The sequence below is a fragment of the Pyrus communis genome, chromosome 10, assembly GCF_041283825.1.
Source record: "Pyrus communis isolate YQ-2024b chromosome 10, ASM4128382v1, whole genome shotgun sequence".
In the NCBI taxonomy this organism is placed as follows: Eukaryota; Viridiplantae; Streptophyta; class Magnoliopsida; order Rosales; family Rosaceae; genus Pyrus; species Pyrus communis.
In genome coordinates this window covers 28,128,701-28,151,092 of record NC_142574.1, presented here as the reverse complement: position 1 = coordinate 28,151,092, position 22,392 = coordinate 28,128,701, and the positions used below count along the sequence as shown (strand labels likewise).

Genomic DNA, 22,392 nt, shown 5'->3' with positions numbered 1-22,392 from the left:
ATTTACTTGCACTTTTACAAAAAATTGGTTTCAAAATATTCTCACCAAAACGTTTTCAACTATTGAAAATACTTCTAAATGAGGGAATTGAATCCGCTCCAGACCTTAGTGTTCAGAGCCTAAGGATCAATTCATTTGGATCGTTGATTGATGTGTAAAAGAAATCATAGTTGTTGATTAGTGTGCGGTGGGCCAGTGAAATGAGTTAATGGAGGCCGTTGTATTCAATTTGTGCGAAGCGGATCCAATTCCCTAAATGAGTTCTCAAGCTACTTTGTATGAGGATTAAAATCTATTTCATTTATAAGTAAAGATAAATTTCACATTGAAATAAGAATTTATATAGCATAGATACACTGTCATGTGGCATTGCATGCTAACGAAACAATAGTAGCGCATAAACACGTACACACATTTTTATGTCATTAACACGAAATACTACGTAACAATGTAATTAGATCATGTAAGTCATTCTCTGATATAAATCACTAGCTTAAAGTAAATCGTATTATAAAATATTAGTAAGATAAAATTTAGGAAACTTTAACGAAAAATCATATTTTTACACTAAAAAATCAATCTTGATACTATTTATTTTACCATTTATTTTGTCTTTATCGCGAAAACTCAAAGTTTCCAAATCTTTTTTTGTTATTTTTCTTAAAATTTAAGGCTGCTAGGCTGGTCTAGCCAATAAAAAAAAACTAGGCTGGTCTAGTCGCGTTGTCCAGTCAAATTGGGGCCGGATCCGGCGCTGAGGGAGGCGGTGGATGGGTCCACCCAACCGCAAAGCCGTGACTCAATGCTACCTATCTTCAAACTTACTTTATTATTTAAATTTTGTCACTTTTTCGTACAACGTGTATTTTATTAGGAGATAGGACTTTTGCCGGGTTTTCTCTGTTCGAAGATCCTTCAATCATATCTATTCATCGTGCATTATATGATCAATTTTTATCAAGTACCATTTATATATAATTTTAAATAAAAAAATTTACAATGATTTTTTATCGCATGATATACAATGAACGGATATGATTGGAGGATTCCTAGGATCCTCACAAAGAGAATCGGGCAAAGATCCTCACAAAGAGGATACGGCGAGGATCCTCTTGGATTTCCTAGGATAGATGATTCTTGCCAGGTCTTCTTTGTGAGGATTCGGGAATCCTCTAATTACATATGTTCATCTTGCACTGTGCGGTCATTTTTCGTCAGGTACTATTTATATTCAATTTTAAATAAAAAAATTTACAATAATTGCTGACCACCCGATATACAATGAACGAATATAATTTAAGAATCTTTGAAATCCTCACAAAGAGAATCCGACAAAGATCTTCACTCTTTTACTAGCACTCATAATTATATTAAAATTCTCATTCCCCTTCATAACTTAAATTTTAGTTTATTAACTAAACAATAATTAATTTTAATAAAATATGCGCGACATGAATAAAACTGAAAAAAATTAAAATAAAAAGATAAGTGAAAAAATGTTGCTACAACTCCATTTCCTCCCGGCCTAATTAGAATAATAGTCCTAGTAGAGATAGGATAGTCATAGTGAAAAGAAGAAAAAAAAAAAAGATTTAAGCTCATGCAATGCAGTTTGTTAGAATTTAGGGTAAAAATTGAAAACTTTGTCAACTTTTAATTGTAAGCACTTGAGGTTAAAAGAATAAAATTAACCTCACAAGTAAGCATCACATGTTAACAATTAACAAAGTTTTAGAATAATAGTCCTAGTAGAGATAGGTTAGTCATAGTGAAAAGAAGAAAAAAAAAAAGATTTAAGCTCATGCAATGCAGTTTGTTAGAATTTAGGGTAAAAATTGAAAACTTTGTCAACTTTTAATTGTAAGCACTTGAGGTTAAAAGAATAAAATTAACCTCACAGGTAAGCATCACGTGTTAACAATTAACAGAGTTTTATTTTAGTTTGATATATGTGGTTTAAATCCTAACGGTTTTACCACGAAAACTTGAATCCTAACTCTTTTTAGCACGAAAGCTATCTTTGGACTACCTTGTAGACTAATAAGCCTTTCCTCCAAAGCGGAAAAGGAAGTGAGAGTACCGTTTACGCGCCACACCACACGCATTCGGTACTTGGTATAAAAAGGAGCTGCCAGTGCGCACACTCTCTCGCATTCTCTGCTTTCGAAAAATCAACAGAAGCAATGAGAGAGGAGGTCATCAGCTCCGGAGGGAACATTGATCCTGCTCCTGCTGCCAGGTACCCTATCCTCTCTCTCTCTCTCTCTCACTCTCTCTAAATCTCCGTCTTCGTCAAGCTTCTCGGTCTTCGTTTTCCTCCAATATCTCCTGCTGATCTAATTAGGGTTTTGCATTTGCTTGCTGTTTGGTTCGAGCTGCGAGTGTAGTGTTCCAATTTGTATCAATTTGTGCAGTTAGTGTTAGGGTTTTGGTCATTTCCGTGACGAATTGGTCGATTAGTGCCTCTGTATGGTTGCTCGGATAGTGGAGATTTCAGCTTCATTTCCTAGTGTTGCGTGATTTTCAGCTTAATTTAATTAAACGTGCTGTTCATTTTTTTGGTGAAAGAATTGATCTTTGGTCGATTAGAATTTGTTATGTGTATTATTGTTCAATTGTGGTTAAATATGTCTGCTTCGCGTATGTTAGTTCGGCGGGGGCATCGTCGCCGACTGTTCCGGCAAATGTGGGCAGTGTAGACGGGTCTATTCATGGACAAGGCTCCAAAGGAGCATCTATATCTTGTGTTGGTTCGCAACCACCGGTGACTTCTTTGAGCACCAGTGCTGGCGGTGGTGGGGGTGGGGATAGTTCTGTTTTTGGATCATCAAGGCTGTCGTGTAGACCTTGGGAAAGAGGCGACTTACTGCGCCGCTTGGCTACTTTTAAACCTTCAAATTGGTTTTCAAAGCCCAAGGTTTGAACTTTTGCTGCTATATCAATAAACTCAAGCCTTTCAAATTTGAAGTCTTTCTGTACTTAATTGAGTTGTTAATACTTCCATTTTAAGTCATTTAGAACATATACACACACGCGCTCGCGGTCACACACACACACACATACATGCATCTATAGTTATGCTGTATGTACATTTAATATATAATTATGTATTAGAATTACGTTACATAAATGACGCACCTTTTTGTGGATTCATCATTTGGTAAATATCTGCTAAATTTTTTGATACAATTTACGATATTCATATTAAATGTTATATACGATGTATCCTTTGAAGTGAAAATATGATATACTTGGACAACTCTTAAACGTTCAACTGTAAGCAGTCGAACATACGTTTCCCTCCAGAAATCTTTCATTTCCTTCCTGCAACAGGCTCAAGACAATTTCAAAGCATCTAACTTTTGCTTATGTCATTTCTTTCAGGTCATCAGTTCATTGGCATGTGCTCGGAGAGGTTGGGTGAATGTTGATGTGGATAAAATTGCATGTGAATCATGCGGTGCATCCTTTGGTTTTGCTTTGTTGCCATCTCGGACTCCTGACGAAGGTTGGCTATAGCTGTCTTAGGGGATTTCTAGTAATTTAAATTTAAAACAATGTCTTTTAAAATACATGTTTAGAATTCATATAAACCTACTTAGCCTCCATTTTATATTGCGGATTACATCGCAACTCCCTAAATATTTCTGAGAAGAATTGCTGGACAGCTTCGCATGATAGACTTTTTATTTCTGATTTTACACATAAAACGCTGTGGTGTTGCTTTTGGCATGTCCATTATACTAAAAAAAAATGTACGAAAAATTGCTACAGTCAGCTTACGATGACTTCTTATGTTATTAAGGCATTATATTATTTTGGTTGAAAGTTGTTTTTCAGTCTTCTACATCCATATTTATTTCACTTGCAAAATTAACATCTAAATGAGTAGCTGTAGTCCAAACTGTGGGTGCAGTTAAATTCCTTGCTTATAGTTAGGCTTCCTTGTGACCTTGTCCAAGCATCTGAAGGATGCACCCTTTGGTTTGATCCAACTGGATTTATTTTCTGTTTTGGGGTAAGTGTTTGTTTGGTTTAGTGTGGTCCTGCCAATGCTTTTAGTTGGATTTTCCTGCTGGACTTCTTGAACATCTTGCTTTATACTTCAATTTTCAGCTGTTAATAATTTCTTGTTTCTTATAAAAGAAAGTATAATGATGCTAATCTTCAGTTTTAGAATATGCTATTTCCTCTTTTTTCATTTGATCAGAAATTGTGTTAAGAATTCAATGATATCTACATAAGCTTGTCTATTCCTACTTTTTAAAATTTTCTTGTTCTGTCCTCTTCATTTCAATGCAAAGTTCAAAATGCAGGGGATGCCTTTGTCAAGCAGCTGGATTCCGGTCACAAAGTTGCTTGTCCTTGGAGAGGAAACAGCTGCCCAGAAAGCCTGGTGCAATTCCCTCCTACCCCTCAGTCCGCTTTAATTGGGGGATATAAGGATAGATGTGATGGACTTTTGCAATTCCACTCTCTACCTAAGGTAGCTGCATCTGCAATTGAGCAAATGTTGGTTTCTCGGGGTCCGCAGGTTGATCGCTTTCTTATGGCAGGGGAAGTAGATTTTAAACCAGAAAGTATACCAGAACAGGAAAGCTCCCGAGATGGATCGATCTGTTTATATTCTCGTGTAAGAGTTATTTATAAACTTGTCCTTCTTTGTGATTTGTTGTATTGGTCAAATTAAACTGAAGTATATGTTCTTCTAATCCAGTTCCTTTCTATTATCAGGCTCAGAAGCTTATAAGTCTTTGTGGATGGGAACCAAGATGGCTTTTAAATGCACAAGACTGTGAAGAACATTCTGCCCAATCAGCTAGAAATGGATATTCTCTTGGGCCGACGTATGCCCAGGTCCATCTTTCACAAGAACCTGGACCAAGCAAGAAAGCAGTCTCTGCTTCTGCTAGAAAAGATGCTGGAAAGAGTAAAATGTTGGTTAAGGAATCTAGACGTGATCCCAGATCACCCTTACTAGATTGCAGCTTATGTGGGGCTACGGTTAGAATATTGGATTTCTTAACCATTCCTCGACCTGTGCGATTTACTCCCAACAACATTGATATTCCTGACACAAGCAAAAAATTGGGATTGATACGTGGCGCAAGTGCAGCCAGTGGAATTAGTGGTTGGGTTGCTACTGATGATGCCGAGAAAGAACAGACTGAAGACCGCGATGAAGTAGCAACAACAACTGAGGGGAGCTTGTTTCCAAAAACAGATGTTGATTTGAATCTTACAATGGGAGGAGGTTTTACTTTTAATCGGTTTGGCAGACCAGAAATGTCAGAAAACATTCAGGACGCAGATATGGGAAGGGATCTGATGATTGGGCAACCTGCAGGCAGTGAGGTTGGTGATCGAGCAGCTTCATATGAATCAAGGGGTCCCAGTTCTCGTAAGCGGAGTTTGGAAAAAGGAGGCAGTTCTGTTGATAGGCCACATTTAAGGACACAGCACGCTGATAGTGTTGAAGGAACTGTCATTGATCGTGATGGTGATGAAGTTACAGATGGTGGACAATACTCAGCTGGGCCTTCAAAACGTGCTCGTGATTCAGATATGTTCGATACGTACTGTTCATCTGGTGCTGGTCCCAGTCATTCAATGGGTCTTGATATTTATGCTGATGCTAATAGAGTTGCTTCGTTTCCACAAGGTAGCGACCAATTTGGAATCCATTCAAATATGGATTCAGCACGTGCATCTTCAGTCATTGCAATGGATACAATTGGTCACGGTACAGATGACGACTCTATGGAAAGTGTTGAAAATTATCCTGGAGATGTTGATGATGTTCATTTCCCCACTTCTAGTACATATGGAAATCTGGACATGAATGATACATCAGAATTGAATTATAGTAATCAAGCTCAGCAGAGTGTTGGTTTCCAACCCGCGGCTGATGTAGTTATTGGGGAAATAGGTGTTAGTAGTACAAATGATGGGGAGGAAATTTTTAACACAGAAACTGTGACTGCTCAGGCCAGGGATGGTATTAGTTTCGGGATTAGTGTAGGAAGTGTTGGAATGTGTGCTAGTCATGAAGCTGAGATTCATGGGGCTGATGTATCTGTCCATAGAGCAGATAGTGTAGTTGGTGATGTGGAACCTAGAACAGAAGATGCTGAAAATCAGGGCCAGACTGGTGAATCTGCCCCAGATCCTGGACTAATGGATGAAATTGTCCCTGATGAAATAAATAGGGAAGATCCCCATGGTGATAGTCAGGAGATGATATCTCAGTCTATAGGGAGGGCTGATAGTGGCTCAAAGATTGATGGTTCTACCAAGGCTGAATCTGTGGAAAGTGGTGAAAAGATTAGTCAAAGCTTCAAGTTCGAGAACAGTGCCCGCCCTTCTCTTTCATGCAATGCTAATGTCTTCTCCAATTATCGGACAACCAAGAAGGAGGTTAAAAGTGCTGGTAAATCTTCATTTACGAACAACTGTGTGTACCAAGAATCAGAGTATGCAGTTGCCAACGGGCTAGGTAAAATTTCTTTTAGGGCAATTATGCATATTTGTCCATCTTTTCTCATTGTTCTTCTAACAAAACCTCTGACAAATATGAAGACATGACTTCTATTCGTTCTTGTTTTTATTTTTGAGGATTAGGATGATTTAAGACTTTAAAATTTTAATGTGATATTGTGAATGACTCCATCCTACAAAAAAAAAAAAAAAAAACACACTTTTACTGCGTATTTTGCATTTATTTAGTTATACCTGTAAAGGAGAATGATGTTCTGCTCAGATGTATTCATTTACTAGTATTTTGATAACTCTATTTGGTTATCCAGGACCTCCAAAAGGTGAAAGCAATTATGAAGAACCTATGGAATTTGATCCAATTGGCCATCACAACCAATTCTGCCCCTGGGTCAATGGGAATGTTGCTGCTGCTGGTGGTAGTAGCTGTGGCCCTGGTACCAGTGCTGATGCTGTTGCACTTTGTGGTTGGCAGCTAACCTTAGATGCCCTTGATGCTCTGCGTTCACTGGGGCAGGATGCAATTCAAACATTACAGTCCGAGTCAGCGGCATCTTTATACAAGGTTTGTTTCTTTACATTTACACTTTGGTGTTGTAGATCCTACATTTATACATGGTGTTGTACGTACTCTGATGCTAATCAAGTACACCATATGAGTAGATGAATGCATAAAAAATGGGGTGGTGCTCCACACCTCAATTTCCGGCCATCGGATTGAATGAATTGAAGAAGATCAAAAGACATAAATTAATAGGGGGTGTGTGGATGCAGCACCCATAAAAATAACCAATCATTTGAACAATATCTTCTCGTTGCATTATACACGTTGATTGCATTTGTACTTGCAGGATGATCACCAAACCCCTAGCCAGAAACTCCTTCAAAACCACTCTATACGTCGAAGCCAGGGGCAATATTGAGAGGAGCAATGGAGCTATTTCCAATTAAAGGTAAACATTTCACTAGAACGAAGCTCTTTTGGTAGTCATGAAAGGATTCATAGTCATATTTCATTAGCAAACACGTGGTTTTATATCTCTGTAAATCTGCATCAAGAAGTTGCGGTATGCTGAAATGATTATAACTACCCACGAGGGGGTGAATATCGTGGGTAGGAAACTCAGTTCCTGTTTTATTACAGTTCTGTAAAATTGGCGCCAACTGCACAGCTAAACTGATCTGCATCTTCTATATATTACAAAGCCAACAATCTTTTTCTTTGGTGCTTTTTATTTTAATATATTTGTTCATACGTTCTTTGCAGGATCAGAAACCTCATTCAGTGTCGAAAGAAAATTGAGAGCAAAGTTTCGCTAGTTGCAACTGGAGCCGCTCCCCCTATTCCCCCTCTTTACGGTGGTGTAATTTATATAATCGCTGCAATTTTAGATGCGTTTTTGTTCTGGTAAGAATTTTAGATGCATTCTCATTCGGAGGAGTTAACTTCATTGTCTTTACCTTATTTAAAGGTTTTTGTTTATGACTAATCGAACGGACGTGTTTGAACAATCATAATTTCCTGAATTTTGCTGTAATGTTGTTATAACGTCTTAGACTGCACATTATGGTGAACTGTGATGGTGTCGAGTGAGATTTCTTATGGGCAGTGATGGGAACCCTTCCTCTGCTCGATCGATGAATAAATTTTATTCCGCGTTTGTCCCAATTCGATGTTTTGAAGCATTTTGTTGTTTTGCAAATGTTGTACACAAACACCACTAATGATTAGGGGAGGCTAGATTTGGGAAATAAATATCCGCACACTCTTGTTTATTTCCGATTCGTGATTAATCCAACAAACCCAGAAGTAAACATGGATGTGCAGGGAGAAAAAATGGTCTGTGGGAATCGCTTCCCTTTAGATTTTCATCCACTCGTTTCACTCTGTTTTCCATTGGTATGCAGCAGAAATTGGTCTGGTCTGGTTTTAATCCCCAAAAAATCTTTGAAATCCAACCTCAACCATTCAGATTCAACCAAACTGACTCCCTGTCCACCCATACCATTAAAAACTTCCCAGCCGATGATATTCCAACGGATTAAAAAAAAAAAAAAAAAAAACAAACAAACAAACAAACTCTTTCTCCCTCCCTCTCCAAAAAAGCCATGCCATTTTCAGCAGCAGCAGCAGCTCTGCAATCATCTCTCTGCTGCTCTTCTAAATCTACTTCTATTCCCTTCAATTCCCAGGCATCATCATCATCTAATCTAGACACCCAATTGGCTGCAAAACCAAAAAGCCTGCTCCACAAGTATCCTCTCTACACACCCACCCACACTAAACTCTCCCTCCAATTCAAAGAGAAAATCCTCTGCCTTGAAATCATGGGAGTTGTTATAGGCAAAGCCCTCTCCCAAAACCCTAATCTCCACTCCGCGACTCTCGACTCCATCCGCTCCGTCATCTCCTTCCTCCACTCCAAAGTCATCCACCAAAAGGACCTGGCCAAGATCTTTGGGATGTGCCCCAACATCCTCACCTCCAGCATCAAGTCCGACCGACCTCAACCCGGTTTTTGCCTTCCTCTCTGAAGACCTAAAAGTCCCGGACTACAACTTCCGAATGGTCATCAACAAGTGCCCTAGATTGCTTGCCTCAAGTGTGAAAAACCAGCCCAAACCCGCCCTCTCTTACCTCCAAAGACCTGAATGCCCTAGCCTACCATGACTCTGTGCTGCTGGTTTCCAATGTGGAGAGGACATTGGTCCCCAAGCTGGAGTATTTGGAGCGCTTGGGATTCCCAAGAGAGGAGGCTGTGGGGATGGTGCTGAGGTGCCCTGGATTGCTGACCTTCAGCATTGAGAACAACTTAAAGCCGAAGTTCGAGTACTTTTCCGTGGAGATGGGGAAAGGGTTGGAGGAACCGAAGGGGTTTCCGCAGTACTTTGCGTTTAGTTTGGAGAAGAGGGTAAGGCCGAGGCACTTGGAGGTTGTGGAGAGGGGAGTGGAAGTGCCTTTGCCATTGATGCTTGAGAGCACCGATGAGGAGTTTAGGGAGTTGCTCAGGGAATTAGGGGGTGGATCAGATGAGCATTGAGCACTGCTCATTGTACAAGGTTATCCAAGATGTATACTTTCTTCTAAGCTCGTAAATCGTTTAGTTAAGAGCGTCTTTATCATGCACCCGAGATAATGTGTTTGATTCTCCCTTCTCGACCACTAAAATTTTAATATAATTTTATTTTACTTCTTACACTCTTTCAGTTTTTAGCCGTTTGATCAAATGAATTAAAATAGATTAATCATAAAAAATAAAAAAATGTGTGTGGGAGGTAAAAAATGGTGAACAACACTATCTTATTGGAGAACAATATGCGGGGTGTGGAAAAATTTATAAATTTTAAATTGCTAGTATTATGGTTTGGTGAAATTTCTGACCACTAAAATATGATTTTTCATAAAAATTGGATTTGACATTAATTTATTATGACTAGCTTATTGTATGATTTAATCGAAACTCCTTACTCTTTTAAATGTAAAAATATCATTTTCTATAAAAAAAATCAGTCTATCTAAAGTCCACAAATCGAGCAAGTAATGAATTGTTCTGATGATTAAGATCTTCCTATATGTAAACCCCTTTCATCTAATAAAAATAAAAATAAAAATAAAAATATCATTTGTACTACAACTACCCTTTTTTTATTTATTTATTTTTTTTTTTGGGGTTTAGGTGCACTCTTTTCCTTAAACCCTAATAGGTGCCATCCCTTCCAAGATAATTGCAACTTTTGCTGCATTATTGGCACTTAATTATGTATAAAAGTAAAACCTTGAGTAGCAAAAGTGCGCGTTTTGTTACATGCTCTGCGTGCGTTTGGCCGTCGTCAATTCATCACATGGCTGTGGGGCTTACACATAACCCGCACACCTCGCTCCTCCCTTGGGCGTTCCTTCTTCTTCTTCCACTTTGACCCTCCTCTCCCAAAAAAAACCCAAAAATCTCTCTGAAACTCTCTCTCTCTCTCTCTCTCAAAGTTCGTCCCTTTAAATCGCTTTCAGTTTTACTGCGACAGAGAAAAGAAAAGTATGTTATTTTCGCGGGGATTTTCTCGGATTCAAAGAAGCAGCTTCAATGGGTTGTGTCGGTGTTTTCTTTCCCATCGCCGGGACCCGCAGTTCGTTGCCGCCAGCGCTTACTCTCTGTCGCTGAGTGATTCGACCCAGAAGGTAATTTCGCTCCGTAAATCTCTGGGATTGAAAGCTTTGGGAATGTGTTTGTATTATGTTATGTTTCAGGGTTTTGATTGGTTGTGTGTTGGTAGATTATGGGTTGCAGAGAGTTCTTTTCGTGGGGCTTGCCGCCGGTTTTCCATGTTTCGAAGCACCAAATTCACCAGCAAAGCAGCTCCGTAGTTGAGGTGAGGTTTTTGGGTATTCATATTTATGGTTATTTTTTAATTTTCCCACACGCCCATTTGGAAGTTCAATGTCAAATGTATGAAAGCATGAAAATTTCGAATTTCCAAGGTGTTATTTTTTTAATTGAATCCTGGCTGATTATGCAAAAGTTTAAGTAGTTAGTTTATGTGAGATCAGCCTCTTGAGCGAAATGTATGAGATGTTTATTGTTTCTTGTGGCCAATTACAAAGTTGGAAGTAAGTTTAACTTGTCGTCGTTGTCAAGGCTCAAAATTCTCATGTACCATTCTCTTAGAAACTTTAGTTTTCGTTTGTCATAGATAATTTTGTTTGTCCACTCTACTAATGTGCTTACATACTGATTTTCAGGAACCACTTGACCCATTCTCACTTGTTTCTGATGAACTGTCAATTATTGCGAACAGATTGCGGGCAATGGTAGTTGCTGAGGTATGTCTATTTTCTGTCTCCTTGGATTTGATTGATTTTACTCTTAAGGACATACATGTTAGAGCGGAGGGTTGATCCTGATGGTTTCGTAAGATTCAAATGTTATATCATATGATCATGGATCAGATTTGTTCATTATTCCAGGTCCCTAAGCTTGCCTCCGCTGCCGAGTACTTCTTTAAAATGGGGGTAGAAGGAAAGAGGTTTCGTCCCACGGTAATATAAATAGTACTATTTCATTGTTTCACTTTCTCTGTTTCACAGAATATTGTTGGAATAGATAAGTGGCTGAAGATTATTGTTCTGTGACTAACATGCAAACTCTTGATCCCAACCTTATGTTTTCAGGAATTATGATTGTTGTCAAGGTTTAAAGTTGCTCAATTTATTCTATACGCAGGTCTTATTGCTGATGTCAACTGCTTTGAATATCACTGTACCTGAACCTCCTGCGCAGTTGCGAGAGGCTTTGTCAACAGAGCTACGCGCAAGACAACAATGTATAGCAGAAGTTACAGAGATGATTCATGTTAGTTATACCGTTGCTAGTGATTTTGTTGGTATCGTTTTTATTTTAATATATGCTACATGGTACATATTATTTTAATATTGTTTTCTAGTGTACTAATAACATTCATCATCTGTGGGGAACCCTACACCAATTCATTCATGTCCTTCCAAAACTGTTTTTAATGGGTTGTTATAAATTCTTTCTGAGTTGCACTTGCTCGAATTAGAACTCTTTTTTCCCCAAAAATTTTTGGTAAGCATAAATGTATCATCTTACCTTTCCGCCCCAGCAAGTTATCTACAGTAATACTATTAACTTGGCATGTACTTGATAGGAATGGTATATGTGTTATAATGCTTAATGAGTAAGTTGTTGACATTGAGGATATGATATTGTTCTCAAGATTGAAGCCAAAAAAAGCTTGTAACGTAACTATTTTTATGTGTCAGGTGGCAAGTCTTCTACATGATGATGTATTGGATGATGCAGACACAAGGCGTGGTGTTGGTTCATTAAATTGTGTAATGGGAAATAAGGTGTGCTTTTGGTCCCTTTAAATTGGTCAAATTGCCTTTTCTTATAAGAACATAATTCATTTTGACCCATTTCTTCTCTCCTTAAAAGTTACTTACATTTTAATCAAACTTATAGGGACAAATGTGTTTGTTGGAGTTTTGGAGAGTTTCTGTTATTATTTTACATACGTCTAAGAGTGTCCATATGCATCATATTTAGCATTCAAATAAGGCCCATATCATGTTCTAGTCGTTGGATAATATCCAACAATCAATATGATAAAGGCTCAGAACATGAAGGAATGGTATGTTTCCTGTTAAATGCTATTTGGGACAACTGCTAGTTATGTAATTTCCATTCCTATAAGAGCTTATTTTGATGTCTGAAAGTGGAAGGGGATACATGGCTGCTGCTGATCACCCCTCCCGCTGAATGATATTAATTATTGCTAAACTGTTGAACATTTTAATAGAATGTGAGATTGATTGCAGTACAATATCAATTTTTTCCCTTTTTTCTTTCCATTATTAATAATGATTCTGCTTTGGGAACATACAAAGTTATGAATGGGTATTGTATGATATGATAGTTACTCATCTTTCCACTATTGAATGCAGTTAGCTGTTTTAGCAGGGGATTTTCTGCTTTCCCGAGCTTGTGTCGCACTTGCCTCTTTGAGAAACACAGAGGTACGGATGGATTATTATGTACTAATATACTGAGATAAGCAATAACACGTGGGACTATATTTCATGCTTTTTGGCTCATATTGTTTCTGTTATTAGGGATATGAGAGACTTGGCTACAAAGGTCCACATATTTGATAAAAAAATGTTATTTAGATTTAACGCATAATCTTGATTCTTATTAACCTATAACTAGAAAGTTTATTTGGTGGGGTCAGGCTGCAGGGAGGTGGGGGTGGGGAGGGAGTGTTGTTAGTCCCTTAATGACTGGGATTTGGGACTCAATTTGGAATGGTATATTACCAAGGTCCATACTATCTTCCAGGTCCACCTCGATGCCGTTGCTTATTATTTTTAGCACATTGCAATGTTCCATGTCATGTAAGCTACCACGAAAGATGATGGAGCAAGAATAAAGTATCTTAAGGCCATACAAGTAATACGAAAGAGCTAAATCCCTGATATATTTTATTCAATCAAATGTGTCAGCTCCTTATCTTGTCAAGCAAACCAGTTAATTTAGTTTTGCCTCCCCCTTCCTTCTTATGAACTTTCACACTCGGCGATAAACTACTGAATCAATTTTTTCATCACCAAACACGACAACCTTCAACATTATCATCCACCAGTGAGGTATGAAGGTGATCTGCCTGAAAGATCACTAAGTCTGGACATGGATCCCATACCTTTTCATAGTTATATTCCCAAGTATCATAGACACAAGGATGCGCTTTCACTTCAGTTGTTTTAACATGTTTTTGCATCATTTTTGTGCATTTGTAGGTTGTATCATTACTGTCAACGGTTGTTGAGCATCTTGTGACAGGTGAAACCATGCAAATGACTACCACATCTGATCAACGTTGTAGGTACACTGCTCCGCTGCTTCTGTCATATATTTACATTTTGTTTGCTTTTTTCTATTTGCTTGATACATGATGTGAGTAGATGTTTAGGCCATGTAGTGTTTGTAAACCATTGACTCCTTAATATTTGTTCCTTTTCCCTTGAGGTAATAAACTACTATGTTATAAAAGTATATCTATAGGTGTGGCATTATTAGGTTGGGATTTGGCTTGTCTCGTCTTGTATGTAGTATGCTGCTCATCTTTAGAGTTTTTTAATACATGAAAAAATTCTTGAATAATGCCACTTAGGGGTGAGAATTGGGGATTATATGGAGGAAAAAATTAAAGTTGGGGGATGTTACAACTTACAACGAAGCGTGTTGTAGAGAGAGTGGAAGTGAGAGAGACAAAATAGGCATGCATAACTCATACTTACAATACTCAATCTTCCATTTTCAAAAGCTTCAATTAGTTGAGTGTGTGCAAATCATTGTTGATGTTATGTATATAAACAGATTTTTTATTTATTTTTTATTTTTTTCTATAGATGTCTTGATTCAGGTTTCTTTAAGATTTAAGTATTGCTATTTATGATCAAATTTGGTATTCGTTGCAGCATGGAATTTTATATACAGAAGACTTATTTCAAGACTGCATCACTGATTTCAAATAGTTGCAAGGCAATTGCCATTCTTGCTGGGCATACAACTGAAGTTGCTACATTGGCTTATGAGTATGGAAAAAATCTGGTGAGTAAGCTCTTGGAATTCTTTTGTCTAATTTTCTTGACGAGCAAGCTTAATTCTAGGATTTTTTTATGATTTTAATAGTCATGTTCCAAACAGAAGCACATATAGAGAAAAATAATAATAATAATTATATGCTCAAACAATGTATATTTTCCGATGGTTTTTGGACATGCATGTTCGATTGATGGGTCGATGTGCGTGCGTGTGAATCAAGCTGACTAATTTTTTTTGCTTCAGGGATTGGCATTTCAATTAATAGATGATGTTCTTGATTTTACGGGCACATCGGCTTCACTTGGAAAGGGCTCTTTATCTGACATCCGCCATGTAAGTGTTGATTGGTAATGGAATATTTCTAGAGTTTTTCTATTAAAACACCATCTCTCACCTGACTTCACCCCAATTTCTTTCTACAACCCCTTAAAATTTTATATTTTAACTTCTGCTAAGTTCACCATATTTATTCCAAAAACATCCTTAAACACTAACACCACCCCCACCAACAGATAAATTACATGTTTGTATTTGTTTTAGTTGTTATCAATCCCGATTCCAATTTAACATGAATTGCCCCATTTCTAAATCAAACCCAGTGGGGAAGTCCAGATCAATCCGTCGAAAGAGAAGCCATCTCAGTAAAACTATATATTGTAATTCCGTTAATTAGAATCATTAACCAATTTGTTTTGTAACTAATTGTCTAATCACTAAGTTCAGCAGCCACCCGGATTCCTATCGAGTATGAACCCAAGTAAGTTTTATAGGTTGATGTGTAGATAAGTATGAGCTCAAGTGGTAGAGAAAGATGAGCGATAGAGGAAGATGCAGGTTTATTTTGTTTTTGAAAAAGATTAGGGTTTGTAGGGTCTATATAGATATATGTCCTCTTTTGTCGTTTCATACAATTAAAATTTTAAAACAAATTAGACTTAAGTGGTGGCGTGAACTTAGCTAGGATGTGGTGTTTAAATAGAAAAACACTATTTCTTTGTTTAAACACATGAGGTTTGTCTCTCTCTCCTGCTCCTTACTGGGCTAGGTACATCTCATGGCTGAGTTTGGTAGCTTAAAGTGAGAGTATATCTGTGTCTGTCAGCCTGAAAATGTTTTGGTTTTTCTAATTTGCAATAACAGTATTCATCTTTCATTATTTCCTCTCTTTTCCATATTTGCATGTTCAACAAGCTTGCTTGCTTGCATTTTCTATGAAGAAAATGCATGGTGCACTGGACCTTAAGATACTATGTATTTCATGGCCAGTATTTTAGCGTGTTGAAACCTTCAGTTCATAGTAAATTGAGAGAAATCCTCAACTATTCTAAATCACGTCATGCTATGTTTTCAACTTTCATGATTGAGAGCCCCCTTACTTTTTTGGTTATTTGTCATAATTTTGTGCTACTATATAATTGTTTTGTAGGGCATCGTAACTGCTCCAATATTGTTTGCCATGGAAGAGTTTCCTCAGTTGCGTACAGTTGTTGAACAGGGCCTTGACAACAACCCTGCAAATATTGAACTCGTAAGTTTGCATAGTTTGCTTCACAAGTTTTATTACTGTAATGTTTATTTTAGTGTGATTGTGATGCGATTTCATGATGAATGCGATCTGGTTTTTCTTTTCGTTGAAAGTCTTTCCTGCAATTCCATTGTTAGTAGCTGATATTGAAAATTTGTACAGCCAATGTCCCAACTTTTCTTTTAAAATTCGACAGTTTTGACTCATTTCATTGGTCAAGAGTTTGGCATGTCAACTGTTTGGAATTACTTCTAAATCCGTCTTGGCAGACATCAAGCATGATGTAGTAATCCCTTTAAAAAGAAATATTAAGTTTGAGAAATCCGCCACCCAGTAGTGCCAAGACTGAGACTAGTCCTCAGGAAGTGCTGTTGGGGGCTAGTTTGGCGTTGTTTCAAAGAACCACCCGTCTAAACCTGTTTCTGTCGTCCAGTTTTAGATAATGTTTCCGTTTCCTATTTTTCGCCTCTCATTAAATGTCCAACTCTAACCAGTATTGTTCATGCAATCTTATTAATGAGAGGTGAAAAGCAGAAAACAGAAACAATTTTTGAATGAATATGAATAGTTGAATGCAGTCGACTTAGTTTTATTATGTTCAATTCTTGTTATTGGTTTTCATGGTATATTTCTACAGGCTCTTGACTATCTAGGTAGGAGCCGCGGAATACATAGGACAAGAGAGCTAGCCACAAAACATGCAAACCTTGCCGCTGCAGCAATAGAATCTCTGCCAGAGAGCGAAGACGAGAATGTCAGAAAATCAAGGAGGGCACTCCTAGATCTCACCCACATAGTCATTACAAGAACCAAGTGATGGAGAAGATCTGGCGCCATATTGACATAATAAGGTGTCGAAGTTCCAATTATTTGTCATTGCCCCTATATTGAACTTCATTGTCCCCATAAGAACGAGGGACGATTCGGTTTTCTTCATCATATTCTTTCAATCATTTCGTTTTCTTTTCCAAAATTTGTTACGTAGACTACATTTTGTTATGTAAAATTCACTTTACCCTTAATTGTGTAAATTAAACTCTCGAGTAACAAATGATGCAATTGGATCGTATTCGCTTGGCTTCAAGAGTGAAGCTAGTAGCGACTTTCGTCTCTGGTTTCCGATGTTTGGAGGATGCTCAGAGTATTTTGGAGTCTTATTTTGCCTTTCCTTGTTCTTAAAATGTTTAAATGTTATTCCTCGGCTTCTCCGAACGAAAATGGCATGCAGAACTACAGCGTCTAGAGCCTGGTGATCTCTCCAATTGTCATTGCTAGTGCTCATCTTGTTGATGCTGAGCAAGTGCAAATTTAGATGAAGGTTGTGAGAAAATGGGTTACATAAACGGGGCGAAACACCAAGTGGCCAACTACTACAATTCATGTGTAATCGTTAGTAACGGTGTACCCATGTCATATAATTCATTCCTCCATGCAGGAGGCCAAGGTTTTGTCTGGGGTTATATGCGTGGTCCGTCCGCTGGTCGTTTCTTAGAATTTCTCCTTGCGAGACCACCTTTCTAAATGATGATTGTACATGTCAAAGCGCACCCCATCAACAAATGTAATCAAAGTTAAAGAACATTGAGTAGAAATATGATTTTCTCAACACGTCTGGACGGTCCGGACAGGACGGGACTTTGTATGAGAGTCAAAAAGGGACTCCAAAATAAAATATACAGATACAAAAAACCAAGCGCAGTTAATCGAACAAATTAATGTACATATTTTCCACAAGAAAAGGACAGCGACCGAGTTTTCATACAAAGTTGCTGATGCTTATTCTTCACTTGCAACCTTGGAGTAAAAAATGAGTTCAAAAGGCATAAGTAATTCAGATCATCCACTAAATAATGAATACATCTTTGGAGATGAACACAGCCCATGCATCCTACAGTTCCCACATCATTACTTGTCAGAATTGGTCTAATTGTTCTTTGTTAACAATTAGGGTTAGTAATTTATCCCTCGAGGCGGGGGGCTGTTTTTCAAAATGGACCACGAGGTTTTAGTTCTCGATAGATAACCAAATATTTATTTACCTGGAGGATGGTGAAGGCCTTTTCAGCAATATATTTTTGAGCAGATGTTGCTCCTCTTTGTTGCAGTTTGTCTGGGTGGAGGCACAGCCTTGCTTTCTGATAGGCTTTCTTCACCTGTGAACTTTCTATTAGGCTTGTCAATGGAATTGCATACCATCCACTGTTGGGCCATACAATCTGATCCCCAGTCAACACCACACAAAACAAACCATGTAACGTGAACTATCAGTGGCCGATCCTCCTTACAGATTAATCAGAGTTTGATCCGCATGCATAAATGTTTTCAGTTGTGCTTTCAATAAGTTACATATTCGCACGTAAGAAGAAACAAATCTTTATCTGTAAGGAGCCGTGCAGTATTAATTATTCGAAGTAAATCCAAAGATCTTTACTTACATGGTGTAGCGTCGAAAGCAGCATACGAATGTTGGATTCCTTACCAGATGACCATAACCTTATGTCTTCATCCAAGAGCTCCAATTCCAACTGTAATAATATATAAGACACAAAGCATTGCTCAAACTTATGGTATAATTATTCCAAGTACAAATTTGTGCAGCAGAATATCATGCAAGAAGAGAGAGCTTACATCTTTCTCTGAAGGTTTCCTTTCGTCTTCAGTTATCCATGTCCTTTCCTCTTCATCCTACCGAACAAGTCGATGTTGGAAAAATGATAAATAATGTATATATACACGTAGAATACAGTTCGCCCATGCCTTCAAGATTAACCAAAATAATTTACCTCTGGAGATTGAGTCAATTCAAGAAGTAGTTCATCTCGCTGCTGATGATCCGAGTACTCATCCACATTAGGCCTACCTGAATGATCCATATATATATATATATATATTATATAGTTAGTACTCAAGCATAATTTGAAATTCCAGGGTTTAGGGTTCAAGGTTTCGGGTTTAGTTTAGAGAGTAACAAAAATCACCTTCATCCATCGACTGCTGATTGTCTCGTTGTGTCAAGTTCTCTTCTTTCTCGGAATTACTATGTGTTTGAAACTTCTCTTTAGCCCATGCAATTGCTTCTTCAATACCGACTGCGTCTTCTCTTTGCTGATCAGAATTGATCTCAATCACATAAGAGCTCATCATTTCATCATCTTCTTCTTCTTCTTGTTCCAATACCCCCACTTCTTTCTCCTGCAAAACGCTATCCCAAATCCCGGATTTAATCTCATGTTCTTGGCAGAGTGAAGAGACTGCTGAGGATGGTGAGGGGAGCTCCAGATCATCCACAGGTAATTTGACACTTCGACGCGAATTGGGTCCAATACTAATGGTTTCTGGGGACAAGACCTTCCTTGTGAATCCGAAATTGTTGGAGCTCCTGAACTTTTCATCATATAATTTTTCCAGGACTTGGTTTTCATTGAAGGAAAGAGGGTTGCAATGCAGAGCTGATGTGCCTTGTTTCTTTGGGTGTTCATTTGTTGGCTTCATAGTTGATGAGTTCCATCTACATGGTACATTTAGTGGTCTGTAGAAATCAAGAATATGTTGGGTTGAGAAAACTCATTGATAATTGGATTACTAATTTTTTTGAAAGATAAATTGGATCTTAATCTTCTGATTAAAAGTAGAGAATTTTAACGAAAAACTCTTGGTACTGTTCATTTTAACAAAAAACCACATTTTACCACTAAAATGTCAATCCTAATCCTATTTACTTTACCTTTTACTTTGTCATTATCGTTAAAACTTAAAGTTTTCAAATCATTTTAGTTTTCTTTTAAAAGTAATGCTACCACTTAGTACTACAGTCTAGTAGTATTCTTCTTCACTTGTAAGTAAGAGGTCTTAAGTTCAATTCTCACCAAATGTGAGTTTGAATCACATTATTGCTAGCTTATTGTGAGGCTAAGCCCACCCCTCCCCTTGCCTATTGTGAGGCTAAGTCTACCCCTCCCCCTTAGTGTAGATAGTAGATAATATCGTTTGTTAAAAAAAAAAAAAAAGTAATGTTATAGATGACACATTTTTGTACTGCGTCTGAATGCCAAATGATGCATACTGCGATAAAATTATTAAGATTTAATTGACGCAACATGTACACATTGCTTAACAGAAAAGAAAAAAAAGTGTTTAAAATGTTTTAACTTAGTTAACTTGACCCAAATGTTAAAATATTTTAGCTATTTTATCCAATCAAAATCTTAAATTTACTTGGTACCAACCCAATAAATCCAAGGCATAAATAAATTAAAAAACACTAATAATAATTCTTAAGAATAGTTATTCTTTATTTAAAATCCAAATATTTTGGCCAAAAACAAGATTTAAATACCCTTAGTATTTAACCAAATTCAAGGCAGAATGAGAGCAAATATAAAGCAATGTCAAGGGTATAATCGTCAAACTACATAACAGCGGCAAAAACAGTTGGCCGTACCGCTAACTGACACATTCACTACAGCAAACTACCTGAGCTTCGAAGCGAAGGAGGAGAATGCCACGTCATCTCCGATGACCGCCCGGAGAGGACTCAGCTCCTCGGAGCTCAGCACCGAAGACGAGTTCGATTTCGCCTTCGAATTCGGCCTCGAGCGCTCTCTCGACTTCCGCTGGCGGTCATCGTCGTCCGATCCAAAAATATCACAATAAAATCCCTCGTTCCTCGCCGGAATTCTAAACGCCGGCAAGCTTCCCCCTCTATTCTTCGCCGTAGAGCAGAAATTCGGCGGCCGGAAAATCTCCTCGTATAAGGAAGTCGAGCCACGGGAGAGTTGGCGCAGAAGTACGCTCCGCGGCGGTCCGCCGAATACGTCGGCAAAGTCGTCGGGATCAAGGGTCATATGGGAGTCCTTGGCGGCAAATATAGAGCGCGTGGAGGCGTGCTCAGCGGAGCGCCGCCGCGGGAGGCCCGGCATTAATCCCATGCGCATGCGCCACGACTCGTCCATTTTAGTCGGAGAATTTATGTGCGGAAGAGAAATTAACTTGGAGAAATTATGATGTGTGTTGTTTTGATATATACAGAAGAAGGAAGAAGAGATCGTATGATATACATGATATGAACAAATGGAACTTTGTGACAAAGTTTCCCACTTTTTTATATTTTGGATGGGGTTAGTTGGGCCCTCTAATTTCTTTATGAATGTGATAACTTTTGTGATGATTTGAAATGTTGATGATGGAATGTGTTACTATGAACTCTACGTCGGAAAAATGGGAGATTTTACATATGAAGTTTTTGGGATATTTTGTATATTATCAATTAATTTTATGATGGAACTTTAATTTCTTTCGTGGTATCAGAACAGTTGTTTCATGTCTGAAGCTCAACGGTCACACGTGATCCACGTCAACCGATTCGTGTTGTTCGTGTGTTAGGCTTCCAAATTCATCACACATGAAGGAGGTGCACTTAGAGTACTGAATCTCTCATTGAGAAAAGAAACGACATTGCATGTGTTTATAAATAATTGGGTTACTGATTAGTTTTATGGTGAAACCTCAACTTTCTTTTATAGTATCAAAGCATGTTGTTCCATGTGTAAAGCCTAATGGCTACACATGCTCCACATCACCCGATTTGTGTTATCTACGAATTAAGTTTGAAAATTTATCACACGTAAAAAGATCCTAAAACCTCAATTTTCTTCCAAATGTAACGTGTGAAGGATAGTGTGAGGCATAACACAGGCTCATTGCTTCTCTGGAGATGAGAGGGGAGTTTGGTTGATTTCGTAGGGAAAAATGATTTCTACAGGCTTTTTTTATATTTTCTTTGTACATATTTATTGATTTTTTTTAATTTATATAATTCAAAAGTCGAAAGTAAATAAGATACGCAAAGAAAGAAAAAAAATCATTTCTTAACGGGTTTGCAATTCATTGCTTAATTTGTCCCCACAAAGATCATCCAAGGTCATTTTTTACCAAACTTTTCTTTTTGGATTCTGGGTGAGTTTTATGCTTATGTTTGTTGAATCCCACTATTTTTGTATCTTTCCTAACCTAACACCTCTGGTTGGTAAGTGATTCCCTTTACTAAAATAAATTAATTTCTAACTAATTAATATCAAGTAAGTGAGAATTTAGGATTCGACTTTGAGTTGGGTAAACCTCACAAGCCAATTGTACTATTTAGGTATCAAACTCATTACCAAGTGCGTTAAACCTGAAACCTTCAACTTCAAGTGAAGAATATCATATCACTAGATCGTAGAGTTAGTATGAGTATGCCCTGCTTTGATATAT

The 22,392-nt window shown here is 37.8% G+C and overlaps 3 protein-coding genes and 1 pseudogene across 6 annotated transcripts; 3 read left to right on the top strand and 1 right to left on the bottom strand.

Moving 5' to 3' along the window:
• Window positions 1-2,038: 2,038 nt before the first annotated feature.
• Window positions 2,039-8,164, top strand: LOC148693829 (uncharacterized). 2 transcript variants are annotated; one of them, XM_088678236.1, is made up of 8 exons: window positions 2,039-2,239; window positions 2,650-2,917; window positions 3,385-3,508; window positions 4,305-4,633; window positions 4,735-6,496; window positions 6,807-7,060; window positions 7,347-7,448; window positions 7,763-8,164. In XM_088678236.1, the coding sequence occupies exons 1-7, from the start codon at window positions 2,184-2,186 to the stop codon at window positions 7,416-7,418; spliced, it is 2,865 nt and encodes a 954-aa protein (XP_088534362.1). In that variant the 5' UTR covers window positions 2,039-2,183; the 3' UTR covers window positions 7,419-7,448; window positions 7,763-8,164. The 2 variants fall into 2 exon arrangements, with proteins under 2 accessions (XP_088534362.1, XP_088534363.1); XM_088678237.1 differs by having other exon boundaries at window positions 2,082-2,239; window positions 4,317-4,633.
• A 320-nt stretch (window positions 8,165-8,484) lies between these two features.
• LOC137729057 (transcription termination factor MTEF1, chloroplastic pseudogene) lies at window positions 8,485-9,692 on the top strand (annotated as a pseudogene).
• Window positions 9,693-10,219: 527 nt separating this feature from the next.
• LOC137729895 (solanesyl diphosphate synthase 3, chloroplastic/mitochondrial) lies at window positions 10,220-17,304 on the top strand. Its single transcript, XM_068468946.2, has 12 exons — window positions 10,220-10,669; window positions 10,765-10,860; window positions 11,231-11,311; window positions 11,456-11,527; window positions 11,712-11,840; window positions 12,272-12,358; window positions 12,956-13,027; window positions 13,808-13,893; window positions 14,489-14,621; window positions 14,859-14,948; window positions 16,042-16,143; window positions 16,778-17,304. The coding sequence occupies exons 1-12, from the start codon at window positions 10,529-10,531 to the stop codon at window positions 16,955-16,957; spliced, it is 1,269 nt and encodes a 422-aa protein (XP_068325047.2). The 5' UTR covers window positions 10,220-10,528; the 3' UTR covers window positions 16,958-17,304.
• Window positions 17,305-17,702: 398 nt separating this feature from the next.
• Window positions 17,703-21,295, bottom strand: LOC137729894 (uncharacterized). Of its 3 annotated transcripts, none has more exons than XM_068468943.2 (7): window positions 20,614-21,295; window positions 19,119-19,669; window positions 18,924-19,000; window positions 18,769-18,825; window positions 18,576-18,665; window positions 18,180-18,356; window positions 17,703-18,028 (listed from the first exon to the last, which is right to left on the bottom strand). In XM_068468943.2, exons 1-7 carry the CDS (start codon window positions 21,090-21,092, stop codon window positions 17,984-17,986), a joined length of 1,476 nt encoding a protein of 491 aa, XP_068325044.2. In that variant the 5' UTR covers window positions 21,093-21,295; the 3' UTR covers window positions 17,703-17,983. The 3 variants fall into 3 exon arrangements, with proteins under 3 accessions (XP_068325044.2, XP_088534364.1, XP_068325046.2); XM_088678238.1 differs by having other exon boundaries at window positions 18,180-18,293; window positions 20,614-21,202; XM_068468945.2 differs by having other exon boundaries at window positions 17,840-18,028; window positions 19,119-19,648; window positions 20,614-21,198.
• Window positions 21,296-22,392: the final 1,097 nt, after the last annotated feature.